At 40.7% G+C, this 12,258-nt stretch overlaps 1 protein-coding gene across 3 annotated transcripts in view; it reads left to right on the top strand.

The window, feature by feature from the left end:
* CXADR (CXADR Ig-like cell adhesion molecule) overlaps positions 1–12,258 on the top strand; it is a 47,696-nt gene that overhangs the window by 11,926 nt on the left and 23,512 nt on the right. For all 3 annotated transcript variants that reach the window (XM_005294642.5, XM_005294641.5, XM_042855731.2), the window contains exons 2-4: positions 10,102–10,271; positions 10,937–11,141; positions 11,863–12,018. In XM_005294642.5, coding sequence (XP_005294699.1) covers positions 10,102–10,271; positions 10,937–11,141; positions 11,863–12,018 — 531 coding nt within the window. The remainder of the gene's footprint in view (positions 1–10,101; positions 10,272–10,936; positions 11,142–11,862; positions 12,019–12,258) is intronic.

Raw genomic sequence — 12,258 nt, forward strand, 5'->3', positions numbered from 1 at the left:
ATGGGAGACGCTGTACCGCTGACTTACTTTATTCTTCTCAGGGAGCTGGAGTACAGAAGTCGACAAGAGAGTGCTCTGCCATCGACTTAGCAGATCTTCAGCAGACCTGCTAAATTAACACTGCTGCATCGAATGGCCTAAGTAAGGTCACACACTCTATAGAGCTTTATAGGTCAAAACCACTTCAATTCGCAATAGGCAGCCAATGTAGATCACAGAAGAAAAGTGTCATGTGCTGCCATTGAGAATCACCACTTATTATAAACAGGCCATTGTATTCTGCACTGATTTAAAATGCTAGGTTGAGGATATTGCAATAATCCAATATGTAACAAAACCCACAAAAATTGACAGAGACACCTGGTGGCAAACGAAGTAAACTTTTTACCTCAACTTTTTACAAAATAACGAGCTTGCAAATTGATAATGCCCCCTTTTATGTGTATTGGAAAGCCTTGCTCATAGCTGAGTTTTTGTACAGCATTAGATGTACTTTATAAATAATTTGTGCTAGTAATTTTATGATGATGATCTCTGCACAATAATACATTGCCATTTAGAGCTGCTACTTTTCTTTAGTTTGCAGGGTTGTTGTAGCAGTGTTGGATATTAGAGAGACAAGGAAGGTGGGTGAAGTAGTATTTTTTTTATTGGGCCAACTTCTGTTCATGAAAAAGACAAGCTTTTGAGCTTACACAGAGTGCTGTTTACACTTCCCAGAATACTCAATTATTGGATTACTGCGCAGCCTCAAAATACTCTCTCGTCAACATCATACAGCTCCTGTGCAGAAGTGCTTTTTACAAGTTGCCATAAGCCATATCTGATGTGTACTAGGCTCCTGGTGGTTCTGTTTTGTTTCATGTTGAGCAGGAATTTAGGAGTGCCACTGACTGGTAGAGGTTTTATAGTGTGATACTGACTCGCATTGTAATCCCTCAGCAATAAGCAAAAAGAGAGTATGTGGAAGTTGTTAACTTGTAAAGCTCAGTTTTTAGCATTCACACTGACCTTTAAGACTTTCAAACTTTAAGACTTTGCTTACCCTGGCGAGCCGCGTGCCGAACGTTGCCGACCCCTGGTTTATATCCTACACAATTCTTTAAAAAAGTATGTATTTTCTGCTATGGTGGTATTCAGTTCAAAAAAATCTGCCTTATTACTCTCAATAGTTGCATATCCTGAAGTAAAAAGAATGAGGAGTACTTGTGGCACCTTAGAGACTAACACGTTTATTTGAGCATAAGCTTTTATGGGCTAACACCCACTTCATCGGATGTATGCAGTGGAAAATACAGTAGGAAGATCTATATATATACATAGGACATGAAAAAAGCCCATCTTAGCTGATTACTCTCATTATAAGTTAGTATGGCAACACCCATTTTTTTCATATCATCTGTGTGTATATATATCTTCCTACTGTTTTTTCCACTGCTTGCAGCCGATGAAGTGGGTTTTAGCCCACAAAAGCTTATGCTCAAATAAATTTGTTAGTCTCTGAGGTGCCACAAGTATGCCTCGTTCTTTTTGCTGATACAGACAAACCGGCTACCACTCTGAAACCTGATACCCTGAAGTGTAAGCAGCAATATTATCTCATCTCTTCCTTTCTTGCCCAAGCACTCGAAACCTACCAAATTTAACAATTCTTGGACATTTTCCAGGGAAATTAAATTAAATATAGCTATGTAAATAAAATGCTTAAATGCAGCTATAGCTTTATTTTCACATTCTTTCCCTCAGTTTACATTTCTCCTTTTCTCTCAAATTCTCACTAATATTAAGTTTGGGTTTCTTTAGTACTAGCCAAAAGCAGTCTTTTCCTATCTGTTTCTTCCCTACTGTATCTTTGCCAATTGTTTTCACTAATTCCCTAGTTGCTGCTTGTTTGTTACTACTGCTTCTTTCTCCCTTGTGTGTATTCTTTTCGCTTTCTCTGACCCTTCTAGAATAAATTAGGTTGTCTTGCTGGTAAGGTAGTTTTCAATAATATATGTCCTAAAAATTTACTAGGCCTTATGCACCTAACTAATACAAATTACAAACCTTGTCCTTCAGCAATTGATATTTAGAGCCTCTAAAATAAAACGGAGATGATAGTGAATTGGTCCATTGGAACTGAGTTTCTCTTTTAAAAAGAAAACAAATAATTTGAATTAAAGGTTACCTGCAGAAGGGGAAAATAGCCTGTGTTCTTTATGCATTTTAAAGAAACAGGATAAAGAGAGCTGGAACGGATTTCTTTGAATTTTTTTATTCAGAGTATCAGGTCCTAATTTCCCTGGTTTTGATGGAAGACTACGCAAATAGTGAGATTACAATGTTATAAGAGTAGCTGATTACCGGTGGGTGAGAGAAGGAACTTTTGTAATCGTTCTGCTTAAATTTATTATTATAATTAATTAATGCAAAGTCCTGTCAAACTCTTGGGAGGGGAAAAGATTTAATATCCAGTCAGCTATGTATGATGTGTTTGCTTGCAGAGTTGCACCAGTTTAATTTAGGTGTGAATTTAATTAGATTTTGTTAAGCATTTGGTGTAAAAAGCTGTGTGGATACTTATTTAGGTTTAAACTACATTTATTTCTGTTGAGTTTAAATTGATTCGGAACAGGTTTAAACTAAACAGAAATAAGATCAATTTAACTAAATTGGTACAAGTTTGTGCTTAGACAAGGCTTTAGTACAGGGATCGGCAACCTTTGGCATGCGGTCCACCAGGGTAAGCCCCCTGGCGGGCCGGGCCAGTTTGTGTACCTGCCACGTCTGCAGGTTCGGCCGATCACGGCTCCCACTGGCTGCGGTTCGCCGCTTCAGGCCAATGGGGGCTGCGGGAAGCAGCGTAGGCCGAGGGATGTGCTGGCTGCCACTTTCCGCCACCCCCAGTGGCCTGGAGCTTTCCCTGAACAAGCGGCGGCCCGACTGTGAGAAGCACTGCCCTATACTAGAGAGTTTACAGTGGCGCTGCACCGCAGTAAGGTCTGTAGTGTAGCCGCTTTAAGCCGACGGGCGAACTCCTCTGTCATCTTAATTACCCCTGAGCAACATAATTTATGTAACACAAGCAGTATTGTAACCATAGCCTAAGGGCAGGTCTACACTATGGCAGGGATCGACGCACTCAGATCAATCCACTGGCTGTCGATTAGTTGGTCAAGTAAAGACCCGCCAAATCGACTGCAGATCACTCTCCAGTTGACTCCTGGTCTCTACCTCTGACGAGAAGAGTAAGATAAGTCAACGGAAGATTTTCTCTCGTCAGCCCCCCTCGGTGTAGACCCCATGGTAACTCGACCTAAGGTACATCGACTCCAGCTATGTTGTTCACAAATAGCCTAAGAAATGAACCTCTGAAAGGATGACCAGGAAATGAGTAATTTACATTTAGTAATGTGAACAGGACATGAATTTTAATGACAGTCCCTTTGTAGTAGCCTTGCCTCTTCCTGCCCTGCCTTCCCCTACATCATCAACCTGTAGTGTTTCTTGAAAAATTATGTTTGGTGTTATATTATTGGTTATTTTTACTTTAAAATGAAAGCCAAAGACTCTAACTTCACTAACACTGTATTCACTAACTTAACACATTTTTAAAATTAAACCCCTGGTAACTATTTTTGCTTTATTTACCTGTCAACACAAGGTTCTGTTTCTCTGGTACAGTTGATGTCAACAGCTTAGGCAGTGCAATAAATGTGGGTCTGGTACACTTGCTGAGAACATGACTGTATGGAAATCCCACTAGTGCTGTGATTGCTTCAACTGCACTAGTGGTAGTTTGGGTGGGACAAGTGTAGGGAAGAGTGTAGCAGATTCTAAAATTTTTACCACTGCCAACTAAATGTGCTTGGTGATCAAAAATGCTGGAAGCAGCAAGAGCCTTGCCTACGTTATAGCTCCTACTCAGGCTTTCACTGATCCAACTGAATCAGTGGTTGCACTAATGGGAGATTTCTTAAAATTAGTGACCTAATTGTGTTAGAAGTGCTGAACCCTTAATTCTAGTCTTGGTGGTTTAAAAGCTTTTTGGTTTGTAAAAGAAAAATCTTCTTGAGTAAGACATTTCAGTTAATTTTCTGATTTCTCCCTTTACCTGTGTTGTCTTACTAGTCATATGGAGAGGCTAGGCATATTGCATCAGGAGAACATCTTCACTTTCAGTTACTAGGAAGTCGGCCATTAACTCGCTGTATCAGTTGAATTCACTTTACCATGAAGTCCGTATTAGAGCAATAACTCTGCTGTAGTTAAGGTTAAGAACATCTTTCTGTTTAAAACCCAATTCCGCTAAGTGCTCTAAAATCTACACCGATTACTTGGATTGTCTCATGGGAGTGTGGGGTTCAGTAAGGTGCTGTGCTCTTGTGACCCCTGCGTTACTGATCTCTAGATTCTCTTTGCCCCTCTTATATTACCCAAAGTTTGTCTCTGTTTCAAGAGCCAGGAACCTTCCTGTGGTGCAGACTCTGTCTCCTGGCATGATTGTTTAACTGTCTTCTTCCCTGCTCGTCTAGTTTTAATGGCTTTATTTACTTTATATGCAAATGTATTTCTGTTGTCCTCTGCCTATACTCAGCTCAGAAGGTAAATACACGTTCCTTTGTCTCGGGCAGGCTGGGTTCTTGCTCTGCCTCCCAAACACATATTAAGAACATGTTTCAAGCACACATCTATAACTTTTTATATACAGTCTGTACATACATAACACACTGATTTTCAGGACCAGCATATCACCAGTTTACATATGATACCTTACATGACACCTTTGTGATGTATGTTGGGGCACTGTGTGTGTCAGGCCTGGTGTGATATGGGGGCCCTCCGTCAGCTGGCATTGAGGGACTCGAGGATCACAGACACACACACCCCAGTAGTAAAATCTAAAAATTTAGTCATTGTGGAAGGATTGTTGTATGTTTAAAAAAGTGCACAATGGGTTTTTTTAAGTGCTGTTCAAGCTGTAATTGAAATAATTCTTAAAAGATATTTTGAATCTTGTATTGCGGCGTAGAATAATTGTAGTTGTAACAAGTCCTTTACTGCTATGTGATCTCTGATGGATGGGTTTGTGCTTATTTTCTCTTGGATGTATTTATTGGCTGAGACTGGAGAAAACGTGGTAACAAGCAGCCAGAAACTGGATGGGGCTATAGAAATTCAGTCTGTATCTGTTATACTATCAGCTCCGAGTAGTTTTAAAATGCACTTAAAAAAACAGTATGGGAACTTTGATTCCTACATACCATACCTACATGCTTCCCATGGATGGTCATTCTGGGCTCTGTTGGTTGGAGTTGGATTTAGATGGAAAGCAGATCTGAGGATGTCTCATTACTCTCTCTCACTGAGGTGATAGTAGGAGAAAGGGGGAGGAGTGAAGGGTAAAGGGGGACCGCTTTAGTAGACTGATACTGGTTGAAGTTCTTTGTTAATCTGCCTCTTGAGAGACTGAAGGCACTGTGATGCCCTTAATACGAATTCACATAGCAACGGTAATCTATAACAACTAGTGACCCTGCTAAATTCATTTTTAAAGTGCTGTCTCTGCATAGACTGTTTCTTTCCTTTTGTATTTTTAAACAAATGTAAGCGTTATTTGGTAGCAATAAACTTCCTTCTAAAAGCCTCTTAACGCCAAATATGCTTGTTGCAGTGGCTTTGGGTCTGTAGGAATCTTTTGTGACAGGTAGTATCCCACTCTAGATTGAATTGTGAGTTTTCGCTCAATCCACAGCGGGATGCTATCATAGGTTGGAAATAATGTTTATATTTGCTTAAACGTGATTCCAGAAAACCAGTTTCTAATACATTCTGCCCTGCCAGTATAGATAGTTCCAAACTCTGTTAAAACCATATTTTTCAAGAGATGCTCTGGCTTTGGTAATGATATATACACGCTGGCTGACAATAATGTCTTGGTAATATTTTTCTAGAAATTTGTTTCAACTGTTTCTGTGTATTGTATAACCTCATACTGAACTTTTTGGGTTGTTATCTCACTTGTCACATAGGAAGGCAGACAGACCAAGAATGATTTAAGAATCTGGTTACCATCTGACCATATGAGACTTTGACCAAGCTCCCACATCTCTTCTCTGCTACTCCAATAATTAGGATGAAATTCAATAAGGACAAATGGAAAGTACTCCACTTAGGAAGGAACAATCAGTTGCACACATACAAAATGGGAAATGACTGCCTAGGAAGGAGTACTGCGGAAAGTGATCTGGGGGGTCACAGTGGACCACAAGCTAATATGAGTCAATGGTGTAAAGCTATTGCAAAAAAAGCGAACATCATTCTGGGATGTATTAGCAGGAGTGTTGTAAACAAGACACGAGAAGTAATTCTTTCGCTTTACTCCGCACTGATTAGGCCTCAACTGAATTATTGTGTCCCGTTCTGGGCACCACATTTCAGGAAGGATGTGGACAAATTGGAGAGAATCCAGAGAAGAGCGACAAAAATTAAGTCTAGAAAACATGACCTATGAGGGAAGATTGAAAAAATTGGGTTTGTTTAGTCTGAAAAGAGAAGATTGAGGGGTGGGACATAACAGTTTTCAAGTACGTAAAAGGTTGTTACAAGGAGGAGGGAGAAAAATTGTTTTTCTTAACCTCTGTGGACAGGACAAGAAACAATGGGCTTAAATTGTAGCAAGGGAGGTTTAGGTTGGACATTAGGAAAAACTTTCTAACTCTCAGGGTGGTTAAGCACTGGAATAAATTGCCTAGGGAGGTTGTGGAATTACCATCGTTGGAGATTTTTAGCAGCAGGTTAGACAAACACTTGTCAGGAATGGTCTAGATCGGGGTGGGCAAATTTTTTGGGCCGAGGGCCACATCTGGGTGGGGAAATTGTATGCAGGGCCGAGGCAGGGGGTTGGGGTGCGGGAGGGAGTGTGGTGTGCAGGAAGGGGCTCAGGGCAAGGGATTGGGGCAGAGGAGGGGTGCTGGCTGTATGAGGGGGCTCAGGGCACAGGGTTGGGGTGCAGACGGGGTGTGGCAGGGGGCTCGGTGCAGGACGGGTGCTAGGTGCAGGTAGGGGGCTTAGAGCAGGGAGTTGGGGGGCGGAGTGCAGGAGGGGTTCAGGCTCCGGCCCAGCGCCGCTTACCTCAAGTGGCTCCTGGGTGGCAGCGGCACGCACTGGGGCCACAGCAGGCTCCCTGCATGCCTGCCCTGTCCCCAGCCCTGCGCCGCTCCCGGAAGCACTGTGGCCCCTAGGGGTGGAGTGAGGTGGAGGGCTGTGCGTGCACTGCCCTTGCCGCGTCTCCAGGTACCTCACCCAAAGCGCCGATTGGCTGCGGTTTCCCGTTCCCGGCCAATGGGAGCTGCGGGGGGTGGTACCTGGAGGCATGGGCAATGCATGGAGCCCTCTGACCCCTCCTCCCCACCCGGGGGCCTCAAGGATGTGGTGCCGGCGCCGCCATGGGCCGGATCCAAAGCCTTGAGGGGCCAGATCTGGCCCGCGGGCCATAGTTTGCCCACCCCCCTTGTCTAGATAATACTTAGTCCTGCCTTGAGTACAGGGGACAGTACTAAATGACCTCTCAAGGTCCCTTTCAGTCTTATGATTCTATGAAATTGAAATGTTTTTTCCCTCCAGAATTTATCACCTAATTAATAATTGAATTTAGGTGTTCAGGCAAAGTAGCATTATAAATAGAAGTCGGAGGAAGGATCAAATGCTTCTTGTAGTTCTGCATCTATGTAATCAAAACAGTGCTGAGGATCCTTCTAACAGTCAGATTCTCCTCAGCAACCTGGGACTTTGTAGAATCTGATTATGAGAACTCCTCATCTGAGAAGTTGTTCCTCTGGCTATCTTATTTCCTGGTTTTTTAAAATATCATTTGAAGTAGCTTTGACTTCAGTTTTGCAGCAAGGCTGACGACTCATCTTGAAACAAATTTTACCTAAGACAGAATGGTGAGTCTCAGAGTTGTCCTTGTTAAGATTTAGTACAGTAACTCCTCACTTAAAGTTATAGTTATGTTCCTGAAAAATGCTACTTTAAGCAAAACGATGTTAAGCAAATCCAATTTCCCTATAAGAATTAATGTAAGGGTGCGGGAGGTTAGGTTCCAGGGGATTTTTTTTGTGTGTGTGACAAAAGACTATATATACATACATACTCTCACACAGTATAAGTTTTAAAGAAACAATTTAATATTGTACACAGCAATGATGATTGTGAAGCTTGGTTGAGGTGGTGGAGTCAGAGGGTTGAAGGGGGTGGGATATTTCCCAGGGAATGCCTTATTGCTAAATGATGAACTAGCACTAGCCCAGAGACGCACATTGCCCCTTTAAGTACGCTGACCCAACTCTAAGTAAATTGCCTTTTTAAGTAGATCAGCAAGTTGAGAGCAGCTGCTGCCAGCAAGCTTCCCCCATTCTGAGTCCTGTCGTGTCCCCCTCCCCCCGCTCCTACACCCCATCTCCACAAGTGGGGGGAGGGAGACATCCTGACATTAGCACCTCTCTTCCCCCCTCCCCCCACCTTTGCACAGCAAGCAGGAGGCTCCAGGGAGCAGCTCCAAGGCAGAGGGCAGGAGCAGCACACAGCAGTGGGGGGAGGGACAGCTGATCTGGTAATTGATAGCCTGCTGGGCAGCTGCCACACAGGGAAATAAGGGGAGCTGATAAAGGGGCTGCTGGTCCACCCTAGTTCCAAACCCCCACCAGCTAGCTCCAACGGGCTGCTCCTTCTGCAAGCAGTGGACAAAGCAGGCTGCTGCCAAACGTTATAAGGGAGCATTGCACAACTTTAAACGAGCATGTTCTCTAATAGATCAGCAACGAAGCAACGTTAACCGGGACGACATTCAGTGAGGAGTTACTGTACAGAATTTTAGTTTTACTACTTCAGATAAGAAATTACCATTTTAAAGCCCTTCAACTACAAGTCTATCACAAATGTTGACTTTCAGCAAGATGTTCACACCCAACAATAGATTCAAAACATCAAATACCTTTCTAGTTCATCTCACAGTTTACACAGTGAAATGTTCCAAGAGGAACATTTCTTGATTGCTAAACAAATACTGTGTGAGTCTGCTATAAAACACATGACAGATGAACACATTGTAGATTTAAGATTGTAAAATAATATGGAAAGATAGCTTCCGGCCGCTTACGTGAATCTTTTTTTATGTAAATCCTGTTTGGTCATTGTATAGTTTCTTTCTTCTTTTGAAGCATTGGATTGAGCGGAATCTGTCGCTTGGAAACATATTGTTCTTTGAGCATACCATGCAAATGAGGATTATGCTGATTTTTCCAGGAGGAGATCAGGCAGAAAAGGCTGACACAAAAATTAAATCGAAAAACTCAGTAGGATTTTTGGAAAAGATTAACCCACCCATTCCTTTAAAGCAAAATGATCCTTATGTTTCAAGAACAAGTAATTTAACTTCAAGATTTCACAACTGTCCTGTCAGACTTAACTGACCTTAGCAGTATGCTGTATGTCCCCATTTTACCAAAGAGGTAGCATTAGGATTGTGGTATGCATTTACTATTGATGTGGAAAGTCACCGTCAAAGGGTTTTAATTATGATATGTATGCTTTTTATGGGACTTATGTTGCATAAAACTAGGGTGTGTTTGTGTAGGAGATGGAAAATGAGGAAAGGTGTAGCTTTTCCTGATTCAAGTGACTATTTATATGACTCCCAGGTTGACTGATTAACATTATATCCAGTTTGCTTCATTGTTCAATAACAGAGTATGGCACAGGGTTTGTTGGGTAAGCTCTGCTAAAAATTTGTCTGACTAGACAATTTCAGTTCTGTACACTTAACTATGTATTATGGCTAAGATTTTCAAAAGTGAGTGCCTGAAGTTAGGCATCTGTATAAGCAGGCTGACTTTCAAAGATGCTGAGCTCCAAGCAGTTCCTAGTGAAGGGAGCTGTTGGGTGCTCAACACTTTGGATAATTGGGCAACTTACTTGGTATCCACTTCTGAAAATCTTGGCCTATGTCTAATGGAAAGTTTATCATAAAAGCTGAATGTTTATCCATAGATTTGAATTATTGTTTGTTGAATTAGTAGAGGTTTAACACTTGTTTATACCACCACTTTTTTTTTCTAGGTCTAACAAAAGGCCTAAAGATAACTTCAACTGACCAGCCTATGGTTGAAAAAGCTCAAGGAGAGAAAGTTACATTGCTGTGTACATTCACTGAATCACAAGACGATCTAGGCCCACTAGATGTTGAATGGGTCTTAATACCACTAGATAATCGAAAGAAGGAACAAACAGTGAGTAGAGAGATCTTTTTAGAGATCTTTTAATTCCTAGCTGTTGTAAGAGCTCTGAATGTTGAAACTTTCTGCCCACAAACACCTCTTGTTCTCTGAATTTTGTTTCTTTCAGGTCAGGGAACTTGTGATCTTGCATGTCTGTGAAGCACCATGCACAGGAATAGTAAACAATGAATGCCAGTTATATAAACATATTTAAGATATTGCTCACTATAAGTTAGTGAGTTGTAAAGAAAAATAACTCCAGGATAATTTTATTTTTAATTTTTTCAGTTACTGATAAATACAGTGCTGTGTTGAACCAAACAAGTCAGCTTTTATTAAGAAAATATTTAAAAGAAATTCTTAGATCTTAAAATATATTAGCCCCTTTCCAATTCCATTCTTTAGAAGCAATACCATTAAATTTAGATGAGCCCCTTCATGCAGAAGTTTACAGTATAAGTATTAGCACGTAGCAATTTTAATCAGCTATTAATAGAGTTTATTCATTTTCCATCAGATAAATTGCATTGGGTGGGTTTTTTATTGTTCTGGTTAGAATTGTTTTTACACATGGAAAAAGTGTCTTCCAAAGAAATAGAACTGTGGTTCATTTGAAATATTCAAATTGCTATTCAGATTTGTTTGGAGAAAATACCTGTTTTTTCTTTTCCTTTTAGATTATTATGTACTCTGTAGACAGGATTTATAATAATTACTATGAAGCTATGAATGGACGGGTACAGTTCACTAATCCTGATCCCAGATCTGGTGACGGCTCCATAGATATCCTGAATCTAAAGTCAACAGATACAGGCACATACCAGTGCAGAGTGAAGAAAGCTCCTGCAGTTGAAAGCCAAAAAATACAGTTGACTGTGCTTGGTAGGATAATTTGTACAGATGCTATATGCTGTATATGTTCTTGAGGGCAAATTGTTACATGCCATATTACATTTGACACTTAAAATGAGAGAAGTGCTTGTGTAAAATAAATTCATAATCTAATACTGAATTGTAAGTGGATAAATTGTTATTTAGTAGGGCTGTCAAGCGATTTTAAAAACAATTGCGAGATTAACAAAATTAATCGCAGTTTTAATCACACTGTTAAACAATACTACAATACCATTTATTTACATTTTTGTGGGTTTTCTATATTTTCAAATAGAGGGTCAGGGGTTGGGGCTCGGGGCTTCAGCCCCTCTTGGTGCATGGGGCTCCAGCCCCCACCTGCTGCTGGTGCCTTCCGCCCTCACAGATGTATATGATTAATGTGTAAAAAAAAAAATTAACACTGTTAAGTTTGCTTTCAGTTAATAGCAGGTGTTAACTGTGATTCATTGACAGCCCTATTATTTAGTGTTCAATAATTAGATGATTGATACCCCTCCTCCCCCAGTGGAATGGAGAGGAGGAGGACAAAAATGTAGAAATAATTAACATTTCTTGAAAATGGCTCAAAAATTGGTTTGCCTTTGTATAAAACATAAGAGTTAAAAAACATAGGCTGACTTCAAGTTCTGTGCAGTGAAAAATTATATACTTGCTAAGGCTTAATTAATGGACACCATAACTGACTTTTAAATAATACTTTATTTATTAGTAAAGCCAGCAAGGACTAAATGCTACATTGAAGGATCACAGGAAACTGGAAGAGACCTTACCCTGAAATGTGTATCACAAGAAGGCTCTCCACTCTTATCCTACAACTGGAGGAAATTAACTGGCACACAGGAACTTCCGGCGACATCGTTATTGAGTAATATTTATCCTTTACTATTTTAATATATTTAAGATGGATAATAGGTTTTGTCTTCATGTTTTTATTTCACCTTGAAATGCTAAGCTTTTTTTATGCCTAGGCTTAATGTGTTAAGATCTGGTGCCTCGCAGATTACCTGTGTTAGACACATCCCTTACACTCTTGGCAAGGAAATATTCTCAGCAAACTAGTGGTATGGAGCACCAAGATTTAATACTGAAATTAAATGCTATGGAA

This window comes from Chrysemys picta, chromosome 1 (genome assembly GCF_011386835.1).
Source record: "Chrysemys picta bellii isolate R12L10 chromosome 1, ASM1138683v2, whole genome shotgun sequence".
Taxonomy (NCBI): Eukaryota; Metazoa; Chordata; order Testudines; family Emydidae; genus Chrysemys; species Chrysemys picta.